Source organism: Camelina sativa, chromosome 9 (assembly GCF_030686135.1).
Source record: "Camelina sativa cultivar CO46 ecotype springtype chromosome 9, ASM3068613v1".
NCBI lineage: Eukaryota > Viridiplantae > Streptophyta > Magnoliopsida > Brassicales > Brassicaceae > Camelina > Camelina sativa.
Genome location: NC_141888.1, coordinates 36,974,994 through 37,001,453, shown reverse-complemented (window position 1 = coordinate 37,001,453; position 26,460 = coordinate 36,974,994). Strand labels below are relative to the sequence as shown.

Sequence of the window (26,460 nt, the reverse complement as noted above, 5' to 3'; positions counted from 1 at the left end):
AAGTACATAATACTATATAGTTTGAAATCTATCTAATGAAACACTTTCTTTTTCTGTATCTCCATCATTAACTTAACCTCTAAAATTCTGACAATTTTAAAATTAAGTAGTTGATTTGTTACTTTTTTGTCAACTTTACAATTAAAATTAAAGAAAACAAAATTTAATTGGTGATCCAAACCAGGATAAATAGTTTAAAAAATATTTGGTGGGGTTTATTGGTTTGAGATTTGAAATAGAGTTTAAAATATTTTAAATGTTATGTAGATACTGTTGTTATTAGATCAAAATTTTGTTAAACTCTGTTAAAATTTAGTGTTATTAGTTTGTGATTTGTAAAAAGTCATTTAAAATTTTAACAAATTTGGGTTATTGGATTCAGATTTTTATAAAATCATTAAAAGTTTTGTGTTATTCAACTAAAACAAAAGAATCTAAGATTGTTAATGAATTCAATTATTATGTTATTAGTTCATGATTTTAGACATTTTATTTATAAAATAAAGTCATGATCAATACATGGATTGTTTGGAGCACTTTACAAGATTTTAGAAAACTAATCAACAAAACTCTCTAACAATCTTTAACAATCTTTCACTTATTCACTTTTTAGAATAACTTGTTATAATATTTATGCTCTGCATTATATATTGCTTCTCTTTGGTGTATTACTCCCTCTATTCCTAATTAATTAAAAAAAAATTAAAATATTAAAAGAGAATACACTTTTAAAGTTTTTATGCTTTTTTTATTAACTATTAATGATGAATTGTAAAAAAAAGAAAAAATTGAATATTATTGGTTTAGAGTTCAAACATTGTTAATAACAAAAATAACATGTATATATATATATACACATATTCATTTTTCATTTTTTAAATATACGTTAAAACCTAAAGTAGATTAATTAGGAACGCTAGTATTTAACTAATACGTAAACAACAACGAATAGCAATTTAAATAACATCAGGGAAACATCGAATTAATAATTAAGTAGCTGTCAAACGAAATTTTCACCTAACAAGTATGTCGTCCACACACACACACGTTAGGATTGTGTGCATGTAAATCAGTTCTAAGCTTAAGTAGCTTTTGACACATGCCGTTGAATTTAAATACAGTAACGTACTTCTTTTTGGAATGTAGCAATGATTTATTGGTACCAAAAATATAAGTAACACGAGGAAAAAATAAAATAAAGATGATGAAAAAAAATTACAGAGGTTAATAAAACAATATGTCTATTGTTTATTGTTAACATCGAGAATGCTGTTATGACATTTTATTCGTAGTATTTTGCATAAAATATTAAGTCAATATTTTTTTTTCCCATTTCAATTTTTTAGACACACGAATAAATCTTCCTACAAAAAATCTATAATAAAATAAAAAAATTGGGAACCAAATAAAAATATATAATATATATATCCACTTTGTTTACCCAAAAATACTATGTTTTGCTGCCTAAAGTGAGCTTTTCACCCTTTTTATCTATCTAACTCTCTTTTTTTTTTTTTTTTCTCTTACTTATTGTAAAGTTTGTTGCATTTGGTGTATTTTACAATGAGAAACTAAAGCGCTATATATAGCTATTTATCGCAATCCGAGTAGAATATACCAAATCCACATATCTTCGTTATTACTACAAAAACCAGTGCCTTACAATCTATTTTTCGTCGCTACGAAACTTAAAAATGTTGACATTAAATAGGAAATAGAACGGAAATATACATATATGATTGGTGGGAGTGCATAGTTTTACAGTATTTTTCATTTTTTGCATCACCCAACTAAAAATTAATTTGCAGCAAACTCAGACAAGTAATTATTAAAACAACATTTGTTTATCCAAAACTCGTACACTAAGTGCTTTGTCGAAATAGGCTTTCACCCAAATTATTTCCCTAACTCTTTCGTTTTATTCTCTTGCTTACGCTTAAAAGACTTGTTTCTGGTAGGGGATTTTTTTTTTTTTTTTTTGTGTGATAAATCTCATACAACTTGTTTGTGTATATCTTCGGACCATTTTGTCCACAAAATAAAAAAATCTTCGGACCATTAAATCTCGCTACTGTATATAGAACAATACTTGGGTGAACCTCTCTATTCACCCCCTAATAAAATAAGGCAATAAAATCTGTATACATTATTATAAAATTAAAAAACTTAAACCGCACTTTAATAAATCCAAACCGACATATACGAAATCTAAACCCTAACCATCTCATTTGTGAACCCAAACCGTATATAATTTCGTTCTACTTATAAAATCTAAACCCTAACCATCTTATTTATGAACCCAAACCGACATATAATTTCGTTCTAATTGTGAAATCTAAACCCTAACATTTCATTTGTGAACCCAAACCGACATATTATTTTGTTCTACTTGTAAAATCTAAACCCTAACTATTTCATTTGTGAACCCAAACCGACATATAATTTCGTTCTAATTGTAAAATCTAAACCCTAACCACCTTATTTGTAAACCCAAACCGACATATAATTTCGTTTTAATTGTAAAATCTAAACCCTAACCACTTCATTTGTAAACCCAAACCGACATAATTTTATTCTAAGTTTAAAAATCTAAACCAAGCCAATATTTAACTTTCCTTAATTAAAAGTATACAGAATTTGTTTCCTTAATTTGGTTTGCTTTTTAATTTAATTTTAATTTATTTTTGAAATAAAATATTAGATGGAAGATTTTGATTGGCTAAAAGAAAAGGGGGTGAATGGAGAGATTCACCCCTAGCCTAAGTATTTTTCCTGTATATATCAGCGGCCAAAAAAAAAAGGAAACACATATCAGTAGTTCAAAATACAAAATCAAACTATTAATAATGAAGTATACTCACTTTTACTCATCTAACTTAAATAACGGTAACATATCTGAAATTATAAATTATTTGGAACTTCTAATTAGCAACTATAGGGGACGTACGTAATGAAATTATCGTACTAGTAACACTAGCTACATACATGCCAATTTAGATTATAGGAAAAGGGTCCACATATGGACAATGATTATCTTGTTCTAAGTTTATTCACATATAGATATATACATGAATTGTGTATATACACATATAGAAAGCGAAGGAGATCTCATAGAATCTAAGATCAATGATATATTAGCGCAATGGGTGGAGACGTACAGTGTTAGCCTTTTGCTTTCAAGCTTAGAAGCCTTTAGCCTTTAGCCTTTTGGCAATTGCAAGAACTAAGTCATACGTAACCTTTTTCTTATAAAAGAAACAAATTATTTTGTCAACGAAAGGCTACAAAAAAGTTGGGATTCTTGATTCCGTCCTATATATATCTAACCTAAGATAAATATTAACTAATCCTACTGTCTAACCAAAATGTCTAGACAAGAGCTCTCTAGGATATTATATAAAATAAGGTATAGTTATGATTATTTTTCCCAATGGGTAATTAATGACATTATTTAAAGCCTCTTGTAACCTTATATTGTCTGCATATATAAGTACACACATGAATCTGACAACAGAAAGTCAGAATAAGCAAGTTTGTTTCTCGACTCTCTCGAGTGAAGTTGTCTTTATCACTATAAAATTGTGATATTATATTACACACATAAACGTATGAAAACACCGTCGAATAAACATTAACGAGGTCTTCATAAATATGTATAAAATCATATTTAAAAATATTAAACAAACAAAAAAAAAAAACCTGAGGAAAAAGATAGTAAAAAGAAGGGTATATATATGATGATGAGAAAGAAGACTAAGAGGAAGCGCATGGGATCGAGTAAAGAGGAACACATGAATAGAAGTGGGATTATGGGGTAGGTTAGAAAATCAAATCAAATTCAAGTGCGAAAAATGATGGTTTCATTTCAAAATTCTAAATTACACACTATACAAGTGTTTTTTTTTTTCTTTCTTTTCTTTTGAACAACACTCTACAAGTGATTAGAAATGAAAATATGTACTATAGAAAAGGAAAAAAAAAAGGAAAGTGAGTAAGAAAATGGTCTGAGAAAAGGGGGCAAGAACTAAAATGTGTCCGGTCTAGTCATTGGAGAGAGAGAGAGGTTGGAGAAGTGTGAATATCAATGGAAAGTGACATAACATAAGTTTTTGCATCTTTCTAACTCTCTTCTCTTTGGCGTGCCATCAATTCATCATTTTGTTCGTTTCTTATTTTTTCTTTAATTGCCTCACTTTTCCCTCAACTTTGTTCTGTATTTTTCGTTACAGACATGCATGGTTACATTATTTCGTCTTGTCAATGTATATAAATAGGTATATGATAGATATTTAGATACGTACATGGTATCAGGTTTTTTGTGGTTGCAATGCGATTTGTATAAGAATCTCTAAACTAAAACTCATCAAAGTTTTATTGACCCACTTGAGTTAAGCATAATACTTCAAATTAAATTTAAAATTGCATGAAAAATCATTTCTTGTATTGATCTATAGACCAATTCTTGAGTTCCTACACCCAAGTTTGGTCTTAAGCCCAAAATTTCAAAGTTATGTTCATCATTTGTTTTCTTACAAGTAATAATATAAATTACAAATATTGTGTTAAAAAGTCTAATTAACCAAGGTGACAAATTCAATGCTAACTGATAAAATGATGAGGCAATTGCAGTGAAATATCAAAGGTGAGTAATTATTATATCCATATCGTAAAAAATGTAAATTGTCCAAATTCTCCACCAGTTCAGAGACTTGAGACACTTGTGCTATATAATAAAAACTGAAAGCACAATGCAATTAATTTAAAGGTTTTTAAGAAACTTCTATAGAATGTATATGTCTTTAATTTTCGTTTCTCAAATATGTGTATACTCACAGTTTTGAAAATTTCTAACTATATTAACGAATTTAGAAGAGAACCCGTCAAAATTAGTCATTAGCCAAATCTCATTTTCCCTTACAGTCTCTTAGTCGTGCCGCTCTCTGTATCACTCCTCTCTTTTTTTTAATAAACTTAAAGAAAGATCATACGATACAGAAATAAAGAGATTAGAGTAGAGATACCTCCTTGCATACGAACAAACATATTTACACGTGGACCTCACGTGACAAAGAGCTAACCTTGTTCTTTAAGATATCATCAATCAGCTAATTGAAACTTTTGTTTAGCTGAAACCTTCCACCTCAGAGAGATTCCTCCACATTCATCGAACGTAACTCTTTAAATTTGTTGCCATTTGCTGTCATTTGGTTGAGTTATTCTGATACTCACTTTGACATTCTGCAGAGAAAACAAAAGACGTTACGATGGATTGCAATATATATCTCTTTTATCTGTTGCCACATGCAATGTTCTTTACTTTAACACTAGCCACGTTACTATAAATTATCCACGACGTGAACCTTTTGAGGAAGCCCTGTTTTTGAGTTTTTTTTTCTCTTTATAATCTTTTTATTAATTAGCTTATCGTGTTTTGTTTAAGAGAAAAAAGAGAGCCAAAGTTGGAATAAAGTAAAATAAATTGGTTTATTATTCTTTATTTATGGTTTCTGGTGGAACAAGAACTCTGTTGCTTTAAAATATAAAATGGAAAAAATTACTTTATTGAATAGTTTACTTTTTTTTTGCATTGTTTTTTTTTATGATACAAAGAATCCTTTTCACAAAAATTTATAAAAGTGATTGTCACCTTTCTGAAGGTTTTACGCTGTAACAGCTATATGCAATAAATGACATAAGGTCAAAACAATGTGTATAGCCTATACACTGAATCTCTGATTCTCCTCTATGCATATATAAACGGAGCAAATATAATTTTTTTTTGCAAGTTATCCTAAACGATCATAAAAAAAAATGTGCCGTAGAATACGAGAAGATATATCGATTCTTTTGTTTGGTCCGAAAATGATCACTGTTGCATTATTACTAGTTTCGTTTTCTTTTTATGGTCAACTAGGTTATTCGGAGGCACAACTAGAGTTTGGATTCTATTCAGAAACATGTCCAAGAGCAGAATCAATCGTACGCGATGTTGTTCAGCAGGCGGTGACCAAGGACCCCGGAAAGGCTGCTGTCTTACTCCGTCTCCAGTTCCACGATTGCTTCGTTGAGGTCCGATACTAAAAAAAAAAAAGAGAACTAGTTAATTAATAATCATATTTTATATACTAACTAGTGATCATGACATATATAAATTGCTGTGGTTTATATGCTGTTGTAGGGTTGTGATGGGTCAATACTAATCAAGCATGATGGGAAAGATGACGAAAGGTTTGCCGCAGGTAATGCGGGTGTGGCTGGTTTCGATGTTATTGACGAAGCCAAATCAGAGCTTGAACGTCTTTGTCCGGGCGTTGTGTCTTGCGCGGACATCGTTGCTCTTGCTGCTAGAGATGCTATCGTTAAGGTTTATATTTCTTTATGAAAAAAATGAATACAGTATAATATATTGGGTTATATATGCTTTGATATTAAATAATGTTATCTTATTAGGCCAAAGGACCATTTTATGAGGTTCCAACCGGTAGGAGAGACGGTAGGATAGCAAATGTTGGTCATGCTACGAACTTACCAGATGTTCAAGATTCCATAAACTCCTTGAAATCAAAATTTAGAGAAAAAGGGCTTTCAGATCAAGATCTTGTACTTCTTAGTGCTGGTATGTTATCATAGTCTCAATAATTCGATCAAATAAAAAACTATCTCTTGCTTACTCGAATCTTATTTTTTGTTTAAGGTGCACATACTATCGGTACAACAGCATGCTTCTTTGTCATACCACGTCTAGATGCTCAAGATACTACGATAGATCCAAAATTCTTTCAAATCTTGAGGTCAAAATGTCCCCACGGTGGTGATGTTAATGTCAGGATTCCTTTGGATTGGGACAGCCAGTTTGTGTTTGATGACCAAATCTTGCGAAACATAAAAAATGGTCGAGGTGTCATTTTATCGGACTCTGTCTTGTACCAAGACAATAATATGAAGACAATCATTGATTCGTACTTAGAAACTAATCAAAGTTCAGTTAAAGCTAATTTTGCCGCGGATTTCATTAAAGCCATGGTAAAGATGGGTGCTATTGGAGTGAAAATCGGTGTTCAAGGAGAGATTAGACGTTTATGCAATGCTACAAACTAGTTTCGAAGAACTCATGTATAGTTAAAGTATAAAATCCGAGTATGTTGGAATAATAAAATAAACAAATTTGAATTATTAAAAAAATAGTTATACCAATTATTTGTTGCGTCTATTAATCTATAATTTGAAGATATGATGGAAAAAGCAATAATAAGCCTTTTACATTTCCTTAAGTACAAAATTATTGCTCATTTACGTGATTTTAATGTCTTTGAATATAATTTTGTTGTTGTTTAGACATAAAAATTAATGGTTGCATACAATTTTGAAGTTTGATCAATAAAATGATGATTTGTACTAACTTATGTTGCTTTGTGCTAGACATGTCAAAAATTATGAAATTTTTATGCAAACCATATGCATATGCAAAAGTTATCCAAATTTATGTTCTCGATATGAGAGTTCCACAAATTGTTTTTTCAGCGTATTTTTAATTGCTTAATTTTCAAATGCATTGTTTTTTAATAAGATTTTGGGTCCTTTTTCCACTAATTAAATATGATATCAATATAAACATCTACATGAGTTTTCAATTTATTTTAGATCTTAAGAACATAACTGTTCCAATTGGAATTCTCCTCACCGGACATTTGGTTATCTGTTTTTGATCAAGGTGCGCATACCTTCCGGTTAACGACATGCTTTTTTGTCACACCTCGTTTGGACGCTGGAAATCCAACAATTAGCCATGACTCTTTTCAAGTACTTAGGTCGAAATGTCCCCGAGACGGTAACGTAGGCTTTCAAGATCCGAGAGTTCCAATTCGACGACCACATATTTTGTAACATAAAAAACGGGCAAGGAGTCATCGCTTCTGACTCAAAATTGTACCACGACAACACAACCTCGTCAACAACAGTACTTTGAAAGATGATTTCGCAAGATCAATGGTAAAAATAGGCGCTATTGGGTGAAAACGAGTATCAGTGGAAAGATCAGGTGTATCTGTAATGCTATAAACTAATGTACCAATTAGTTAAATAAAAAAAACATGCATAGTGTATTGTTTCTAAAGAAATATGTTTAAGAATATTTTTTATTACCAAAAAATAGACATGTTTAAGAAAAATTCTAATCTGTTATGTTAAATACTTAAATATGGTGAATTATAAAAGTTCTCTTTAATAAATGACGTCATTGTTCACTTTGTAACATCTTGAAATTAATAATGGACTCAAACCCACCCAATTAATAAAAAGAAAGAAAAGAAAGCCCATTAAAGCCCAAATGAAACAAAACCACTAAACGACAAAAGGAACGTCGGTATTTTGTGTCTGTCTATAAAATTATAAAATGTAATTTTGTTCTTGGAAAACTAGACTTTTTACGTTTTGTTAAAGACTTTGCTCAGAGTAATTGTAAAACTAGATTTCACCTTTTGTTTTGTAATTGCCAAAGTTTATGAGCTCTGAAAATCATAGAATCTTGATTATGATGAAATTTGTATATCCGTGAAAACTTGAATGCACATAACCGTACCGTTCCGTACCACGAGAGTCTGTAATCTTTTTTTTTTTTTTTAATTCGATCCTAGTACGTGTGATTTCACATTGACACGTGTGAGGCTAGAAAAAGATTTTGGTATCATCGACCGTGTCGCTATGTGGGGGAATGAAAAGGTGTATATTAAGTGATGGTTCATTATTCTTTGGCATCGGTTTGGAAGTCCAAGAAGGAAGAGATATTGATCTCGAAGAAATCGGAATTGCAGAAGGATTCGGATTTATCCTTTTGTGTTGTTATATATATATACCTTTTCAATGGCGGATCCAGGAAGGAAATTAATATGGGGCACAGAAAAAATTTCAGCAATAGGAAAACAGAAAAATATAGTTTTAACTGCGTATTGTTGGATTCAAACCCTTGTCCTATCAAGTAGTATGGGGCACTCTTACCAAAAGGACTAAGAAACTAATATTGTTAGTACATTACTTAAACGGTTTTTATAAATGTGTATGGGGCACGTGCCCCACCTAGTATACATGTAGATCCGCCCTTGCACCTTCTCATTCCCTTCTATTGTATCTCTTATCATCTCTATCTTGTAATCTTTCTGAAATTCTGTTTTTGAGCTTGAGAGAAATACTTGAATCATTATAGTGAATTGCTGGGTTGAATCCAGCCCCAGACGTAGATTCATCACATCGGTGAATATCGAACTGGGTAAACAATCCCTTGTGTCCTTGCGTTCTTATTTCTTATTTCTGTTTTGTCTTGAGTTCGTGAGAGGTTATCGCTGTTAAAACTTAACAGATTGGTATCAGAGCCTAGGTCGAAAAGTGGACCTAGGGAAGTGGGTGTGGGCTCTATATTCGGTGTGGACGGTTCTCTCAAAAAGATGACATGATTAAGAGTGCCTCAAGAATACTTCAGGAATAAAAGGGGTACTAGAGCCTTAGTACCTGGGTTTCGCTGAAGGGGAGGCCATAGGATCGTGGTACATGGTTTGAGGGGAGGTTTGTTGGGATACAAACAATGTCCCACATTTGAAGATTAGAAAAGAAGTTTCTAATATATAAGCCAAGACCAACTTCAATTAGTATGAGGCCTTTTGGGAAGGAGCCCAATAAAAAATTCGTGCGGGCTTTGCCACCTGGGTCCAAAACGGACAATATCATATTAATAAGGGAGTTGGCTTGGACTTAGAAACCCAACAATCATCATCATCATCACAATGACAAAAGAAGTGAGAGGCATGCGTATCAGCCACAAATCTGTTGATCAACCCAGTCTCGAATTCGCCGGAGAAAAAGATGGAATCAGCTCCGCTCCGGTACTGCTGCGTCAGTTTTTCCAGTCGGGAACCACAAGAAAATCTCCGCTCACCGCAGAGTCGATGGTGGTGAGACTCAGAGTCAGAGAGAGACGAGAGGTGCGCTACTACGGCTTTGAGTAGAAGATCGCTAATGGCGTCTGGATTCTTATTAGTCTCGTCGACGGTTTTAGCGTTTCCAAAGGATTGGTCTTCTTGAAGAAGTTTCATCTGCTTTGTATAATGTGCTTGAGAAAATATAATGTGCTTGAGAGAAGAGATTAAGTGGGATAAAACTAAATCCTACTATATTAATTGAGAAGTATAATTATGAAACTAACCTTAAAATGTGTAAAAAATTACATTCAATTGCCATTACAAAAAAATTTAATTAAGGTTAATTAACTAATTTAAATAAATATAATTAATTAAAAATAAAAAACTCACAGATCAATTATTAAAAATCTAAAAAAATCTAAAAAAATATTTTCTCTCACTAATAAATTATGGAAGAAATTACTAATTATTTTTTTAAAAAATATATATATACCAATCATAATTTTAAAAACTAAGATTTTATATCCAACTATACAATACAATTATTTTTAATAACTAAATTCGATGATTTTGTTAAGATTTCAAATTATGATTCTCCTATCATCTTTAATTTATTTTATTAACAAATTGTTTAGAATTTTCATATAATACTTATAATTAATAAAATGCATATTTTTCTGCATATGTTGTGATTTGAATTTTTTTAAAACGAAGATATATTACTCAATGTATGAGAATGTGTGTTTTAATTTCCACATTGGCGGGTTGGTAAAAATAAATTTATATAGATCATAAATAATAATTTTATATAATTATAATATTAAAATTACTATTTTATTTCATAAAATAATGATGCAAATACAACAAATAAATAATATAAAATGTAATAATACGTCAAAAATAAAATACTATAATATTTTGAAATAATTAGTATTCAAATAGACTAATACATAACAATTAAAAATAAATATTACTTCAAACAAAATATATATTTTTTTAAAAAATAAAACAATAATTTCTATTATCTGCTTTCAGGCATGTAAAATTATACGTTTTGTTCTTGAAACATATAAAACTCTCTTTCAAGATCTAATTACGTAGCTCACAAATTTGATTTCTTTACGTATTTACAACTTGTCTAATGGATACACATGAATTTATTATTTTCAGCAGGATATACAAATATTGTTTTGTTGTAAGTCACGAGAGTTGTTAAAAGAAATAGATACAAAATGATACTTATGAAAAGAGGAAACTTGTCAATTTTCATATTTGTCTATTATTTTTCTTTTGTTTTGTTTTGTTAAAGTAGTCGACGATTGTGTGTCTAGGGCTATATTCACATGCATATACATTATACATTGATATATATCAGTAAAAAAAGAAAAGATAAAACGGTTATTGTGAAAACTACTGTACAATAATATTTATTTCATGTGAAACGCGATTCCACAATTTTAAAACACGTTTGTATTTTTGCGAAAGAATTGACATCATACAAGTTTGATTATTAAATAGAAAAATTTCAAGTGAAAATAAAATTGTAAATATAAAAATAAATAAACTAATCGCGAAGTATATGCGTATAGTATGCATAATTATGGATCACACTCACCCTCTTTATAAGTAGAGAAGGAGTCGTCACTCCAAACCATTCTCCTTGCTTTCCATAACTCTTAAACCCGAATATTTTCGTCTTCTTGAAACTCAATAATGGTGAAACTTCTCGTTATTCTCGTCCTTCTTTTCGAGCTTGCTAACACACTTGAAGTAAAATTCTACAAGAAATGTTGTCCTTCAGCCGAAGCCGTGATCCGCCGTGTAGTTCAAGAGGAGGTGGCAAAGAACCACAAGAATGCCGCCATCTTACTTCGACTCCAATTCCATGACTGCTTCGTTGAGGTTCATGTAATCTTTTTGCTTCTCCAGATTATTTTTTTCACCTCTTGATCAAGCTAGCTCTGCTAGTTTCTATTTGCAAAATGCAATAAGCCTTTTACAGTTCCTTAAGTACAAAATTATTGCTCATTTACGTGATTTTAATGTCCTTGAATATAATTTTGTTGTTGTTTAGACAGAAAAATTAATGGTTGCATACAATTTTGATGTTTGATCAATAAAATGATGATTTGTACTAACTTATGTTGCTTTGTGCTAGACATGTCAAAAATTATGCAATTTTTATGCAAACGATATGCAATAGTTATGCAAATTTATGTTCTCGATATGAGACTTTCCACAAATTGTTTCTTTCAGCGTATTTTTAATTGCTTAATGTTCAAATACAATAAAACCTCTATAAATTAATAATGTTGGGACCAAGAAACTCTATTAATTTATAGAGATTTAAATTTTTCGATAAATTAATAATTATTAATTTATAGAGAGATTTTCTTAATTTGGTAAAAAAACATTAAAAATAAGATTTGATGGCAATAACTAATATTTTTATAAAATCAATTACAATGAAAATAACAATATCATGCTTTGACGATAGCACTCAAAGATTTTTATACAGTAAAAATATTAAAAATGAACTATAATAAAAATTAATGTATAGATATATACATATATTTAGATAATTTATATAATTATTAATTATATTATTGATGGGACCATATATTTACAAAGGATTTTCAAAAAAAATATTATCTTATTATATTATCGAATAATGTCTAAAATTACACTAGTCCCAACTTGGGTCCGGAAAAATTTATTAATTTATAGAGGTTATTAATTTACCGATTATTAACTTATAGAGGTTCTATTGTACATTGTTTTTAATAAGATTTAGTTGGTCTTTTTTCCACTAATTGAATATGATATCAATATAAACATCTACATGAGTTTTCAATTGATTTTAGATCTTAAGAACATAACTATTCCAATTGGAATTCCCCTCACCGGATATTTGGTTATCTGTTTTTGATCTGAAGAACATATTTGGTTATCTTTTTTCCACCGGCATGCTTTTTTGTCACACAGCGTTTGGACGCCGGAGATCCAACAATCAGCCGTGACTTTTTCCAAATTCTTAGGTCGAAATGTCTCCGAGGCGGTGACGTAGGCTTCAAGACCCCCCTGTACTGGGAAGGGGAGTTCCAATTCGACAACCACATATTCCGTAACATAAAAATGGGCGAGGAGTCATCGCTTCCGACTCAAATTTGTACCACGACAACACGACCAAGGAAATCATTGAGGCATACCTCGTCAATAACAGTACGTTGAAGGGTGATTTCACAAGAGCAATGATGAAAATGGGTGCCATTGGGGTGAAAACGGGTATCAACGGAGAGATCAGGCGTATCTGTAACTCCACCAACTAATGTACCAATTAGTTAAAAAAAAAAAATCATATGTATTGTTTAAGAAAAATTATAATCTGTTATGTAAATACGGTGAATTATGAAAGTTCTCTTTAATAAAAAATTTACGTCATTGTTCACTTCGTAAGATCCTGAAATTAATTGTGGACTCAAACCCACCCAATAAATAAAAAGAAAGAGAATAAAGCCAATTAGAACCCAAATGAAGCAAAACCATTAAATGACAAAAGAGACGTCGTGTGTTGTGTGTGCCTATAAAATGTAATATCTAACTATTAGAAGTTTAGAACTAAAGTACTCACTAGACTCAAATTGGACTATGACTTTGTTTTGGTACGTTTTTCATTAAAAATAATTAGAGAATCACTTAATTTAATTAAATTACCCTATAGTTTCGATTTCACTAAATGATGAAAATACCTCTTGCTCACCCACTTAATTACCACTGGGTCAGGACGCGGATCCTCTTTAACCCGATAATAGAAGAAAAAAAATCTGCCGATCTGTTTGTACTCCAGGTTGATACTATTCGGATCGTGTATTTGGTTTAATTCAAGAATAATTATTTCTTTCGCCAAACAGAGGTATAATCCCTATAAATAAGGAAACTGGTATCCGAGTATTTAATGGCTTCAATAATATCAAGTATTAACTACTACCAGATTTAATCCCTATAATTATTACAAATATAAATAATAATGAGAAATCTTTAATACTTATGGATTGTGACTTTGTTGCTTCCAAAATAATCAATAGATTAAATACGAAATTGTATATATATGTAAACTTATTTGATTTGCTTTTATATTGTGAGATATTTACGTAAACAACAAATCAAACTTAATACAATTAAATAAATAAAAAATCATCATTTAGTTTAGATTTTTTTAATATTTCCTTAACAAAATTATAGTAATTAATTATGATTAGTATATATGGAAAGAATAAAAAACGCAGAAATTATATATATGTTCAGTTGTAAACTAATTTACAGGAAATATGTACTGTATATCCCACATCGACTAAATATTTTGGAATATGGTTCATAATCACTATAAATATATGACTAATATATTTTGAGTACAAATGAGCAGGAAGCTTGATTTATCAAGTATCCAAATTTAAAAGTTTAATTTGGTTCTATATTTGAGCAAATTTAAACTTTTAAAAAGTAAACATATTATAATATATTTACGTTTTTTAAAAAAGTTTAAGAGATTATAAATATTTAAATTTTTATAGAATGTTTAAATTATTATAAATATTTGAACTCCGTCGAAAGTTTAAAATATTACAATATATTTAAGTCTATAAAATATTTAAGTAATATTAATAATTTTACTCTTAAAAAATTTAAAATATAAAAAAAGTTTGAGTTAAACCGTTAAAACAGGTATTTTATCAAACTATAAATTAAATTGGTTTTTTTACAATTTTGCTGAGATTGGATATATCAAATATTAACTTCTAAATGATAACCTAAATATACCTAATCTTACTATAAATATAATGGTTTTCTAACCATTGAAATATCTCACACTAAAATTTAACAAGCAACTTCTCCTCTTTTGACGACAAACCAAAATAAAGAAAAATTCATTTTCTTATAAAACTACTATCCGATATAGCTTACAAAACTACTATCCGATATTGCAGAGTATCTATTCTCTTACAAAACTACTATCCAATATTGCAGTGTGTTTGTTTCCGTGAAAAGCTACATTTTACAAACTATTTACTCTATTAGGATTTCCAATTTACTGTATAACCTCAAATATACAAATAAACACTATATAAACAAAGAAAATAAGTCAAAATAAAAAACTACATTATAAAAATACAAATTACAAAAAAAAAGTAACTAACAAAATATATAATCCTGTGATGTAGCACGGGATATCACCTAGTCTGATTGTAAAACTAGATTTTACCTTTTAGTTAAAGACTTTGCTCAGAGTAATTGGAAAACTGGATTTTACCTTTTGTTTTGTTATTACCAAAGACATTTTTTTATCCGTAAAAACTTACTGTACCATACCACGAGAGTCTGAAATCTGAATTTTTTTGGCCAATCATAAAATACAACAAAAAATGTTTCTACAAAATATGAAATACAAGTGTTCCAACTCAGCTATGTTACATGGAAACTATTTTTGAGATGCGTTTCCTGTTTCCGAAACGTTTCTGAAACAGAAACTCGTGGAAACTCGGAAACAAGTCACAGAAACACGATTCCTAAAAATTTCTTTTTGGGAACACGATGGAAACTCCGTTTCTGTTTTGGAAACACGACGGAAACTCTTTTTTATAATTTCAAAATTTAATAAATAAATTGAAATTATAAGAATTCATGATACATATAATGATAAAATATATAATATAATTAGTAGCTTAAAAGTTAAAATCTCTAAATATATGGCGATGCTGGTCAAAAAAATTGATTTTGAACGTTTTTTTTTACAGTTTTACTTTTAATTAAACTATTTAATATTTATGTTTTGAATTTGACAATTTGTGTTGTTTCAAATTTTTTAAATATGGTTTTTATGTTTGGGAATTTATTATATTTCTATATATATATATATATATAAATATATCTATATACGTTTCCTACACGTTTCCATTACTTAATTTTTGAAAAAACCCGTTTCCGTTTCCATACAACATAGGAACTCAGCATTTCAAAAAAAGGGACTGTTAGAGGCATGCGTATAGTTAGTTAGTTAATGCCTAAAGTCCTTGCTTCGTGGGCTTTAGCTCAGGGCCGGCTCACAAGAGGGTAATCTGAATTTTTTTTATAATTCGATCTTGATCCTAGTACGTGTGATTTCACATTGACACGTGTGAGGCTAGAAAACGATTTTGGTATCATCATCAATGACAAAAGAAGTGAGAGAGGGCCATATGCGTATCAGCCACAAAATCTGTTGAGCAACCCATTCTCGAATTCGCCGGAGGAAAAAGATGGAAACAGCTCTGCTCCGGTACTGCTGCGTCAGTTTTTCCAGTCATCCTTACCACAAGAAAATATCCGCTCACCGCAGAGTCGATGGCGGTGAGACTCAGAGTCAGAGAGACGAGAGGTGCGCTACTACTACGGCTTTGAGTAGAAGATCGTTAATGGCGTCTGGATTCTCTTTAGTCTCGTCGACGGCTTTAGCGTTTCCAGGGGAAGGATTAGCTGTCGTGAAACAGGGTCTTCTTGCCGGTAGAGTTCCTGGTCTTTCCGAACCTGATGATCAAGGTTCGTTTCACTCTGTTCTCTCTTCTTCTTCTGTCTATCCTCAGTCCAGTTAGATTACATGATCTTTTCTTGCTCTGTGATTCTCTTCTGCTTGAGGATGTTACCATTTGGATCATAGGCTCATAAATCTCTAGGCTTTAATACACACTAGTAGTTGAATGAAGATATGTTGGTGTAATGTAATGTGTAATGCTCAGACAGGTTGGAGAACATACCGTAGACCAGACGAGAAGTCAGGAGGACATGGTGTTGGTTGGAGTCCTATCATCCCTTACGCCTTTACGGTTCCTCAAGATTGGAGTGAGGTTTGGTCCCTTGGCTCTTTCTTTTATGGTTTGTTGAAGTGTGTTATTAGTCATATTTTGAGATTCTTTTCCTCATTGTAATTATATCAATTTAGGTACCTGTATCGATCGCTGATCTTGGTGGCACAGAGATTGACTTGAGATTTGCTAGTCCTAAAGAAGGCCGCGTGTCTGTTATCGTAGCTCCTGTTCTAAGATTTGCAGATAGTAAGTTGTCTCTCTGTCATTCAAGAAGATTCATCAACAAATTTGAGTTATAGGCAATGCCAATCTTGTCTAGTTGTAATCGTAGATTGATTTTGGTGTGTTCTACTGTTACTGTTTGACAGACCTCGGGGACGATGTTAAGATTGAGAATATTGGACCACCAGCAAAGGTGATTAACGCGTTTGGACCGGAAGTGATCGGAGAAAACGTAGAAGGGAAAGTGTTGAGTTCAAATGTAGCAGAGCACGAAGGCAGACTCTATTACCAATTCGAGCTAGAGCCACCTCATGTACTGATCACTGCAACAGCTGCCGGAAACCGCCTTTACTTGTTTAGCGTCACCGGAAACGGTAAAGACAAAATATCTCTTCTAGTCAGAGCTTCTATTGTTCTCTTCAGTGAACAATTGTTGGTTATTTTTACACATAAGATTTGATTGCTTTATGTTTTGATGATACAGGGCTTCAATGGAAGAGATACTACAAGGATCTGAAGAGGATAGCTACTTCGTTCCGTGTTGTCTAGACTCTAGAGGGATTTTAGTCGAAAGAGTTTTTGATTCATCGGATCTTCAACAGGGTTTTACACATGAGCTTATCAAAGACTGACTAAGAACACAAAGAGCGCGGTACATAAATGTATTTGTAAAAAAGTTGAGAATCGTGTAATATTATTACAGTAAACCAAATACGACCAGTGTAATAACATGTTTGGCATACGGGTATTATTAGTAGATCATCAGAAACCAAACAGAATTCAATATTCGGTATGTTCAAGCGAACCGAATTCTGTGTCGGTTTTATTTCCAGGTGGCTTTATTTGATTTCTTAATGTAATTAAAAACAAAATATCGGATATGGATTTAAATCAAATTAAAAGAGATTGAACTAAACTTTGCCACGTAACATAAGGCAAATAATTAAACAAGTAACAGTTAATAGTAAAGGGAAAACAAAAGCTCCCCTATATATATATATATAGGGTTCTTCACACCGAAGAAAGCAGAACCATAAATCCATCCGTACTTTCAGACACAAACACACGAACTCTGATCTTTGTCTCCGAAGGTACAATAATGACCGATACGTTATCTTAGTATTACAAGTGTTGTTTATAGAGAAAGAGCTTCGTGGTTTATTTGTTCTACCTTAATTTCCACATTAGAGACAGATAAAAGGTTTGAGATTATTCAGCTTTTTAATAATTTACAAATTTGTTTTTTAAAATCTGAATCAGGCTTTAAATTTGAGGTGAACACTCTGCCGTTGACGATGGTGGTTATTACTTGAGCAGCGGGAGAGTCTCCGGTGTTTGGTTGCCGTAGCTATTTTCCGATGACATTCCCGGATCATCATCTGTTTTCATAAACGTGTTCTTCCCCATCTGTAAGAAACTTTCTTTCATTTCTTTTTTTTCTATAAACATTTCTAGTAAAATTTTCACATATATTAATCCTTTTTCTTTTGGGCGAAAAAAAAAACTAATCTATATTGTTAAAAACAGAAAAAAAACAAAAAAAAAAATCTCTTGAGAAATTGTCCAACAATTCTTCCTCTACAGCTCCAACTAAATATTAACATGAATTTTAAAATCTTTTTTTTTTTTTTTTCACATACATAAGATATTAGGGTTCCACTAAATTTGTCTAGCTTCCATCAAAGTCCTTCACCGTTAATATGTTTTTTTTTTTATATAAGGTATGTGTATCTCTCTATAGTGAAGGTGTATAAAGTTATTAATTAGCATATAGGAAGCATAAGAGATTCTGTTTACCTGGCTAGCCAGAACGTGGTTCTCTTCTCTCAGCAACTTCTCCTGTTTGGACAAGATCATATGGTCATTAGTTACTAACAAGTATATATTGAAGCTATCTCCATGACATGTTTCTTTCTCGAAACATAAACTGTCCTCAACCAATTTCGGTGATTCATGAGGGAAAAGGTCGAATTTGATCAAGAGTTTAAAACTGCTATTTCTAAAATGAAGCCCAGCATAACCTACAACATGGTCTTGATAGCAAATAAAAACCAAAGCACTAACCTTTTCTTGAAGGGACTTCACAGAGGCTATCATCAGTTCTGTCTACAGTACAAGACATTAAGAATTATGTCAAAAGGCTGTTCTTGGAAAACTAACTAAACAGAAGATTTTATGGATTAATTGGTTCAATCACTTGGTAGCTAGCAGCAGATATACCTTCCGAGCTCTACTTATGGACAGAGCAGTCTCGAGCTGTTCCTCCAGAGAAATTAGAAAATCTACACTTATATTATCCGCATTTGGTTCTTCAAGCTGGCTGTATTCATAAGTCGAGAAAAGAAAAAAAGTTATTTTTATCGGAAAAAAGAAGAAGATAAAAGGCAGTCTAATTCTAACCTTTGGACTATTTCTAGCAACTCCTTGTGTGGAAGATAATTCCGAGTTTTTTCCGCAAGATCCTGCACACGGAGAAAAGAATGGGAAAGGTTGTAAAGATTGTGAAGGTCGTGTATCTTCCAACAGACACAATAACTGTAACTCTAGAGAATTAAGTTCGGTGTGACAAGTTCAAAACATTAGTTATATACATGTCCGACTCGATCAGCGCTTCTATCCCTTCATAACATCAGAAAACCCAACCAGAAAGACTATTTGAATGTGTTCCTTAGCTAACTTACTAAGGCTTTAAGTTCATCAGCATGTTGTATGTCATAGCGCTCGATGATCTTGGACATGCTAGTAAAATCAAGGACAAAACAAAAATCAAAAATGCATTAGAACAATAATTTATGCTAAGATCAACAAAGGCTATTATAGAGAGAATGAACAAGAGGAAAAAAATGCTTATATTCAGATGTTACATAATGCAACAATTTGTGTTAGTAACTAATAGTTTATTGTCAGGATACTCCAAAAAAAAAGATAACCCACAAAAGTTGTTTAGCATTGCAGAGAAAAGGCCACGACTTCAATCCTAATATGTGTTATCCATGATCTATTAATGCAAAAATATGAATATAGGCTGGCTTAAAATTCACTTAAGTTATTTCCACGTTCTTCCTACTTCGTAACATCTTAAGTTGTGAATTAGTAATTTCACATTAATCACAAAAAAGGAGAAAAAATGAACAATTAGTAAGATGCATAAGACTACTAATCTCAACTCAAAACATTTTGTCAAGGTATAAAAGGAACAACCAAATAAATTAGCTACAACAAGAGCTTGACTATTGTAAAATAAAGGCAAAAAGAAAAGGTCCTAATACTTTTATTTGTGCAATGTTAGTTACAAATTCAACATGTTTTTCTTTCAGATCAAGCATTTATGGACATAACACAAAGAAATGAGAAGGAGCTATATAAACGCATAATGACAAGGGTTACATTTCCATTTTACTAAAAACACACTTTCAGTATCAATGTCAATGTAAACGCATTCAAAATGTAGAAGAAGACTAATAATAGAAATATCCACAAAATATAGGATAAGATTTCTTATAGATAGAAAAAAAAATGTCAACAGTTCATGGAGATAGAAATATCCACAACAAATAACACAAGTGATAAGACTATTACATTCATTGAACAATCGGTATATTCGTCAATAGATAACTTAATAAACCCACTAAGGCCACCGACTTATAAAATGGTAGTAGTGGACTTAGTTACAGTTTGAGTTTCTTTAGCAAAGAAACCCAAACTAAATTCATTGCAACATCTTGAAGAGCAACAAAGAGTTGCTCATTAAGACATATATATATATATATCTTGTATGGTTTCATATGCATGCAACAATTACGATTAAAAGGGAAGTAAAAGGGTGAAAACCGATATCCAATTAGATAAGCAAGGCAGCATGTGTGGCAAGTATCAATGTAAAATGTATCCAAGCACTACATATAAACATAGAAATCAACTAGAAAAACTTTGGACTTGGTACTTAATCAACAAATCCATCAAAGAGAAAAAGAAAAAGAAAACAATTTATTGCACAATGTAGCTAGGATTTCAATTGAAACCAAAGACACTCGATTAATGTTACCATTAACTCCAATTAATCTCTCAACAAATCTATCGGACGTGCATTGCAATATGGGATATAAACCAAATCTCAAAATCTAACAAATATACATATTGTTCTTACATTTGAAAAAAAAAAACGAATCTTGAAAGTGAAACAACATATAAACTATCGATACAAAGACTACTTAAACAACATCGAGACCGAATCACCACGTGTAGGAAATTTTCTTGAATCTCATGCAATATTAAATTTCGTAACAGGTGAAAGGTAAAATAAAAATAAAAATTCCTATTTGGAAATGAAAAAAAAAAAAAAAAAAAAAAACACCAAGAACATATGTTAGCCATCACAATGTTTAATCTCAAATTAGGTTTAAGTTCACACATCTGCTATATTCATACAGAAAACAAATAGAAAATCTCAGTTGATTTGAGAGAAACAAAAAACCCTAGATTTGAAGTTTCTATATAGGGAAAAACAATTAAACAAAGAGAATAAGCACAAGACTCGAGTAAGAAAGACCCAAAAGAGGAAAGTAGCTTACTCGTCACCGGATGAAGAGTTGTAGAGTTTTCCGGAGGCGGAGACGACGACGACAGCGACGGAAGATTCACAGAGAATCGAAAGCTGTCGAGCTTTGTCGATGAGACCATTGCGTCGCTTGGAGAAAGTGACTTGTCGACTGCTTTTGTTCTCGATCCGCTTGATCTCGATTTTTCTTCTTCCCATGGCTTATCTGTCTCCGGTGAGGGTTATGCCCTAATTTGAACCTAATGTCCGGAGACGCTCAATGCTTTTTGCTTCTTTTTATTTTTATTTTTTATTTTTTTTTTGGTTCAAACGCTTCTTTTTATTCTTTTTTCTTCGTTTTTACTCACTTTTTTTTTTTTTTCCTATCACTAATGACAAAAAAATCCAATTCAGATTGTTTTTGTTTTTGTTTTTGTTAAACGAGAGAGAAAATAAAAAAAAGTAATAAGTAAAACGGTGCGTTTTGAGGCGACGAAGGGACCCAAGTTTTGATTCTTGTAGAAATTTATTCTTGCAGTCTGTTAGACCGGTCCGAGTCCGATCATCATCCCCACCGAAACGATAAAACCACCGAAGAAACCAAAATTAATACTAACCAAGTTCTTCTATCTCATTGGTTTTGAAATTATGAAATTAGGGCTGACCATTTCGGTTAACTTATTGAATTTCACTATTATTGACGTTTTTTTTTTTTAACAGAAGACCGGATAATTAAACTTACTATTCAAAGCTTCACTTAAATGGATAAGGATTACATTTGAGTTCTAATATCTAGATCTATAACGTTTGTCAAAAAATATATATATATATATATATCTAGATCTATAACTTTAAAAGCGTATCACAACAATTATATCGATCATGTTTGGATCAATTTCAATACAATAATCTACCAAATTAAACATATAGAAGCATAAGAGATTCTGGTCTTGGTTACCTGGCTAGCCAGAACCTGGTTCTCTTCTCTCAGCAACTTCTCCTGTTTGGACAAGATCATATGGTCACTAGTTTCTAACAAGTATATATTGAAGCGATCTCCAGTCAGGTTTCCTTCTCGAAACATAAACCAACCTTATCCAATTTCGATGATTCATGAGGGAAAGGTCGAATTTGATCAAGAGTTTAAAATGGCTATTTCTAAATGAGGCCAAGAATCAATCAGAAACTAAGACAAAGACCAAAGTATACACCTGGAGCTAATTGACTAGGTTTAGTGATCTATATGCATGGTCTTGATAACAAATAAAAAGCACTAACCATTTTTTTTTTTTTTGAACAAAGGCACTAACCTTTTCTTGAAGGGACTTCACACACGCCATCATCAGTTCTGTCTACACCAACGACAAGGCATTAAGGATTATGTCAAAAGAGTGTTCTTGGAAAACTAACTAAACAGAAGATTTTATGGAATAAATTGGTTCAATGTACTTAGTAGCAGAAGATATATACCTTCCTAGATCTACTTACGGACAGAGCAGTCTCGAGCTGTTCCCAGAAAAATGAGAAAATCTACACTTATATTATCGACATTTGGTTCTTCAAGCTTGCTGTATTCATAAGTCGAGAAAGAAAAAAAAAAGTAATTTTTTTAGAAAAAAGAGGGAGAGAAAAGGCGGTCTGATTCTAACCTTTGGACCATTTTTAGTAACTCCTTGAGTGGAAGATAATTAATTCCAAGTTTTTTCCGCAAGATCCTGCACATGGAGAAAATGATGGGAAAGGTTGTGAAGTTCGTGTATCTTCCAATCGAAACAATAACTGTAACTCTAGAGAATTAAGTTCGGTGTGACAAGTTCAAAACATTAGTTATATATATGTCCGTCTCGATCAGCGCTTCTAATCCCTTCACAACATCAGAAAACCCATCCAGAAGAATAGTTGACTGTATTTTTCAGCTAACTTACCAAGCCTTTATGTTCATCAGCATGTTGTATGACATAACGCTCGATGATCTTGGACATGCTAGAGATATCAAGAACAAAACAAAAATGCATCAATAATTTATGCAAAACCATTTTCAAAACTACGAATAAGATATAGCATCAACAAAAGGCTATTATAGAGAGAACGAACTAGAGGAAAATAATGCTTATATTCAAATGTTACATATTGCAACAATTTGTGTTAGTATCCAACAGTATACTCCAAAAAAAAAAAGGATAAGCCACAAATGTTGTTTAGCATTTCAGAGAAGGTCACGAGTTTAATCCTAATATGTGTTGTCCATGATCTATTAATGCAATTATATGAACATAGACTGGATTTAAATTCACTTCAGTTATATATTTATACGATCTTATTACTTTGTAACATCTTAGGTTCTGAACTAGTAATTTTACATTAACCACAAAGAAAAGAAGAAAGGAACAATTACTAAGATGCATAAGACTACTAATCTCAACTCAAAACACTTTGTCAAGGTGTAAAAGGAACTACCAAAGAAATTAGTTACAACTAGAGCTTTACTATTGTACAATGAAGGCAAATAGATAAGGTCCTAATACTTTTATTTATAGTCTGTGCATTGGTAGTTACAAGTTCAACATGTTTTCTTAAGTTCATGATCAAGCATTTAAGGATTTAACATCAAGGAAATGAGAATAAGTTGTGTATACACATAGTGACAAGGGTTACATTTCCATTTCTACAAGCACTATATAAAAAACATTCAAAATATTACTGTCAAAAGTTCAGTAATAATGTCAATATAATCGTATTCAAAATATAATTCTACAGGAGAAGTGGATGAGATTTCCACTACAAATGTCAAAAGTTCATGGAATTAGACATATCCACTACAAATAACACAAGTGAGAAGACTATTAAATTCATTGAACAATCGGAATATTCGTAAACCGATTTCCACTTAATGAACCCATTATAGGCCACTGACATATATATGGTAGCTTCAGTGGACTTAGTTATAGTTTGAGTTCCTTTAGCAAAGAAACCCAAACTAAATTCATTGCAACATCATGAAGAGCAACAAAGACTTGTTCATTACGATTAAAAAGGAAGTAAATGGGTGAAAACCGATATCCGATTAGATAAGTAATAAAGCATGTGTGTTAAGTACCAATGTAAAAAGTATCCAATTAAGCACTAAAATTACCATCAAAATCAACTATAAAACTTTTGGACTTGGTACTTAATCAACAAATCTCCATCAAAGGGAAACTACAAAATAAACATTTCGGATCAATATATTGTACAATGTGGGATTCCAATTGAAACCAAAGACACTCGATTAATGTTACTATTAACCCCAATTAATCTCTCAACAAATCAATCGGAAGTGCATTGCAATATGTAAAAAACAAATCTCAAAATTTAACAATGTACATATTGTTTGTATATATAAAAAGAATCTTGAAAGTGAAACTATGGATACAAAGACTACTTAAAGTCTTAAACAACATCATCGAGAACGAATCACCACGTGTAGGAAAATTTCTTGAATCACATGCAATATTAAATTTCGTAAAAGGTGAAAGGTAAAATAGAAAATAAAAATTCCTATTTGAAAATGAAAAAAAAAAAAAAAAAAAAAAAAAAAAAAAAACACTAAGATCGTAGGTTAACCAGAATGAGCACAAGACTCGAGTAAGAGAGATCCAGAAGTGGAAAGTAGCTTACTCGTCACCGGAGGAAGAGTTGTAGAGTATTCCGGAGGCAGAGACGACGACAACGGCGACGGAAGATTCACAGAGAATCGAAAGCTGTCGATGAGATCATTGCGTCGTTTGGAGAAAGTGACTTGTCGACTGCTTTTGTTCTCGATTCGCCTAATCTCGATTTTTCTTCTTCCCATAGGTTCTCTGCCTCCGGTAAGGGTTATGCCCTAATTTGAGCCTAATGTCCCGAGACGCTCAATGCTTTTGCTTCTTTTTGTCCTTTTTTCTTCGTTTTTCTAACCTTTTTTTTTTCTTTCCTTTTTTTTTTTTCTTTCCTATGGGACTATTTATTGACAAAATCCAAGTGAGATTGTTTTTGTTTTGTTAAACGAGAGTGAGAAAATAATACTTAGTAGTAAGTTGAAACGGCTGCGTTTTGAATAGACGACGGTCGATTGGACCGCTCAGAGTGGTCTGATGAGCGATGATCATCCCCACCCCACCGAGTAAATACTTCTTTTTTTTGGTTTCGTCGGTGGTTTTAATTTATTTAATTTCATTTGGTTTTTATATTATGAAATGCTGACCAGTGACCATATCGGATAAATGACCGGAATGCAGTGCTTATGGATCGGGTACGGTTAACTTATGGATTTCTAAGTATTATTGACTTATTTTATTATTTAACAAAGGATTAGATAATATAACTTCCTATTTTCATACCTTCACCAAAATAGTAAAATGGATAACGATTAGATTTGGGTTCAAATATCTATAATTTTAAGTGTCACTACAATGATAGATTATGTTTGTATCACAGTGAAAATATATCAGTTTGACACAAATTTGGATACTTGTATCAATTAATATATAAAACGACTCTTTTCTGTTCCTGATGCATATATAGGATCCTCAGAAATTAAAGCACCTCTCACTCTTATGTTGGTACTCCGAGTAATTTTGACCATTTTGTATGTGTTACTTACATGTTCATCTACTCATATACGGTCGATTTTCACCAACTAAGATGATCTCACGCATGCATAGTCTTGATAAATAAAAAAAGTTTGATTATGCTAATAATTAATCCAAGTGGACTAACTATTTCTTTGGTTATCAAAAAGGAGAAGAAGAGCATAAAGTAGTAAAATGATCAATTAATTTAATACACATCAACCACTTTATAACTTGACTAATTTACCTATCTATACAAATAAAACCAATTTCGTAAAACTTTCATCTAAAACGATCTTATAGAGTTTGACGATGAGATGTAGATGCTGACTCATATGTTAGGAATTAGGAGTTACAGTAACTTG

The 26,460-nt window shown here is 31.6% G+C and overlaps 3 protein-coding genes and 1 pseudogene across 6 annotated transcripts; 2 read left to right on the top strand and 2 right to left on the bottom strand.

Moving 5' to 3' along the window:
- The first annotated feature begins 5,751 nt into the window (after positions 1 to 5,751).
- Positions 5,752 to 7,194, top strand: LOC104713374 (peroxidase 13-like). The gene is made up of 4 exons (XM_010430475.3): positions 5,752 to 6,069; positions 6,179 to 6,364; positions 6,451 to 6,616; positions 6,695 to 7,194. The coding sequence occupies exons 1-4, from the start codon at positions 5,812 to 5,814 to the stop codon at positions 7,096 to 7,098; spliced, it is 1,014 nt and encodes a 337-aa protein (XP_010428777.2). The 5' UTR covers positions 5,752 to 5,811; the 3' UTR covers positions 7,099 to 7,194.
- Positions 7,195 to 15,992: 8,798 nt separating this feature from the next.
- On the top strand, positions 15,993 to 17,743 carry LOC104713373 (psbP domain-containing protein 4, chloroplastic). Of its 2 annotated transcripts, none has more exons than XM_010430474.3 (5): positions 15,993 to 16,481; positions 16,683 to 16,786; positions 16,882 to 16,993; positions 17,116 to 17,343; positions 17,454 to 17,743. In XM_010430474.3, exons 1-5 carry the CDS (start codon positions 16,202 to 16,204, stop codon positions 17,516 to 17,518), a joined length of 789 nt encoding a protein of 262 aa, XP_010428776.1. In that variant the 5' UTR covers positions 15,993 to 16,201; the 3' UTR covers positions 17,519 to 17,743. The 2 variants fall into 2 exon arrangements, with proteins under 2 accessions (XP_010428776.1, XP_087322840.1); XM_087466714.1 differs by having other exon boundaries at positions 16,069 to 16,481; positions 16,679 to 16,786.
- Positions 17,744 to 18,047: 304 nt separating this feature from the next.
- LOC104713372 (agamous-like MADS-box protein AGL27) lies at positions 18,048 to 21,765 on the bottom strand. Of its 2 annotated transcripts, none has more exons than XM_010430472.3 (7): positions 21,541 to 21,765; positions 19,651 to 19,708; positions 19,370 to 19,431; positions 19,190 to 19,289; positions 19,034 to 19,075; positions 18,767 to 18,808; positions 18,048 to 18,376 (listed from the first exon to the last, which is right to left on the bottom strand). In XM_010430472.3, exons 1-7 carry the CDS (start codon positions 21,723 to 21,725, stop codon positions 18,275 to 18,277), a joined length of 591 nt encoding a protein of 196 aa, XP_010428774.1. In that variant the 5' UTR covers positions 21,726 to 21,765; the 3' UTR covers positions 18,048 to 18,274. The 2 variants fall into 2 exon arrangements, with proteins under 2 accessions (XP_010428774.1, XP_087322841.1); XM_087466715.1 differs by having other exon boundaries at positions 18,048 to 18,348.
- On the bottom strand, positions 21,710 to 25,471 carry LOC104713371 (agamous-like MADS-box protein AGL27; annotated as a pseudogene). Its single transcript, XR_015566642.1, has 7 exons — positions 25,164 to 25,471; positions 23,432 to 23,489; positions 23,156 to 23,221; positions 22,977 to 23,074; positions 22,817 to 22,858; positions 22,465 to 22,506; positions 21,710 to 21,895 (listed from the first exon to the last, which is right to left on the bottom strand). The product of XR_015566642.1 is annotated as an agamous-like MADS-box protein AGL27 (transcript).
- Between the last annotated feature and the right edge of the window lie 989 nt (positions 25,472 to 26,460).

Bases quoted from the DNA above. Each gene is read 5' to 3' on its own strand.
- LOC104713374 (XM_010430475.3), top strand. From the start codon at position 5,812: ATGTGCCGTAGAATACGAGAAGATATATCGATTCTTTTGTTTGGTCCG. The intron at 6,365-6,450 runs GTTTATATTTCT...TTATCTTATTAG, and splicing joins CTAGAGATGCTATCGTTAAG to GCCAAAGGACCATTTTATGA. The intron at 6,617-6,694 runs GTATGTTATCAT...TTTTTGTTTAAG, and splicing joins TCTTGTACTTCTTAGTGCTG to GTGCACATACTATCGGTACA.
- LOC104713373 (XM_010430474.3), top strand. From the start codon at position 16,202: ATGGAAACAGCTCTGCTCCGGTACTGCTGCGTCAGTTTTTCCAGTCAT. The intron at 16,994-17,115 runs GTAAGTTGTCTC...ACTGTTTGACAG, and splicing joins TGTTCTAAGATTTGCAGATA to ACCTCGGGGACGATGTTAAG. The intron at 17,344-17,453 runs GTAAAGACAAAA...TTGATGATACAG, and splicing joins GTTTAGCGTCACCGGAAACG to GGCTTCAATGGAAGAGATAC.
- LOC104713372 (XM_087466715.1), bottom strand. From the start codon at position 21,725: ATGGGAAGAAGAAAAATCGAGATCAAGCGGATCGAGAACAAAAGCAGT. The intron at 19,432-19,650 runs GTAAGTTAGCTA...CTCCGTGTGCAG, and splicing joins CTGATGAACTTAAAGCCTTA to GATCTTGCGGAAAAAACTCG. The intron at 18,809-19,033 runs GTTAGTGCTTTG...TTGTCCAAACAG, and splicing joins TGAAGTCCCTTCAAGAAAAG to GAGAAGTTGCTGAGAGAAGA.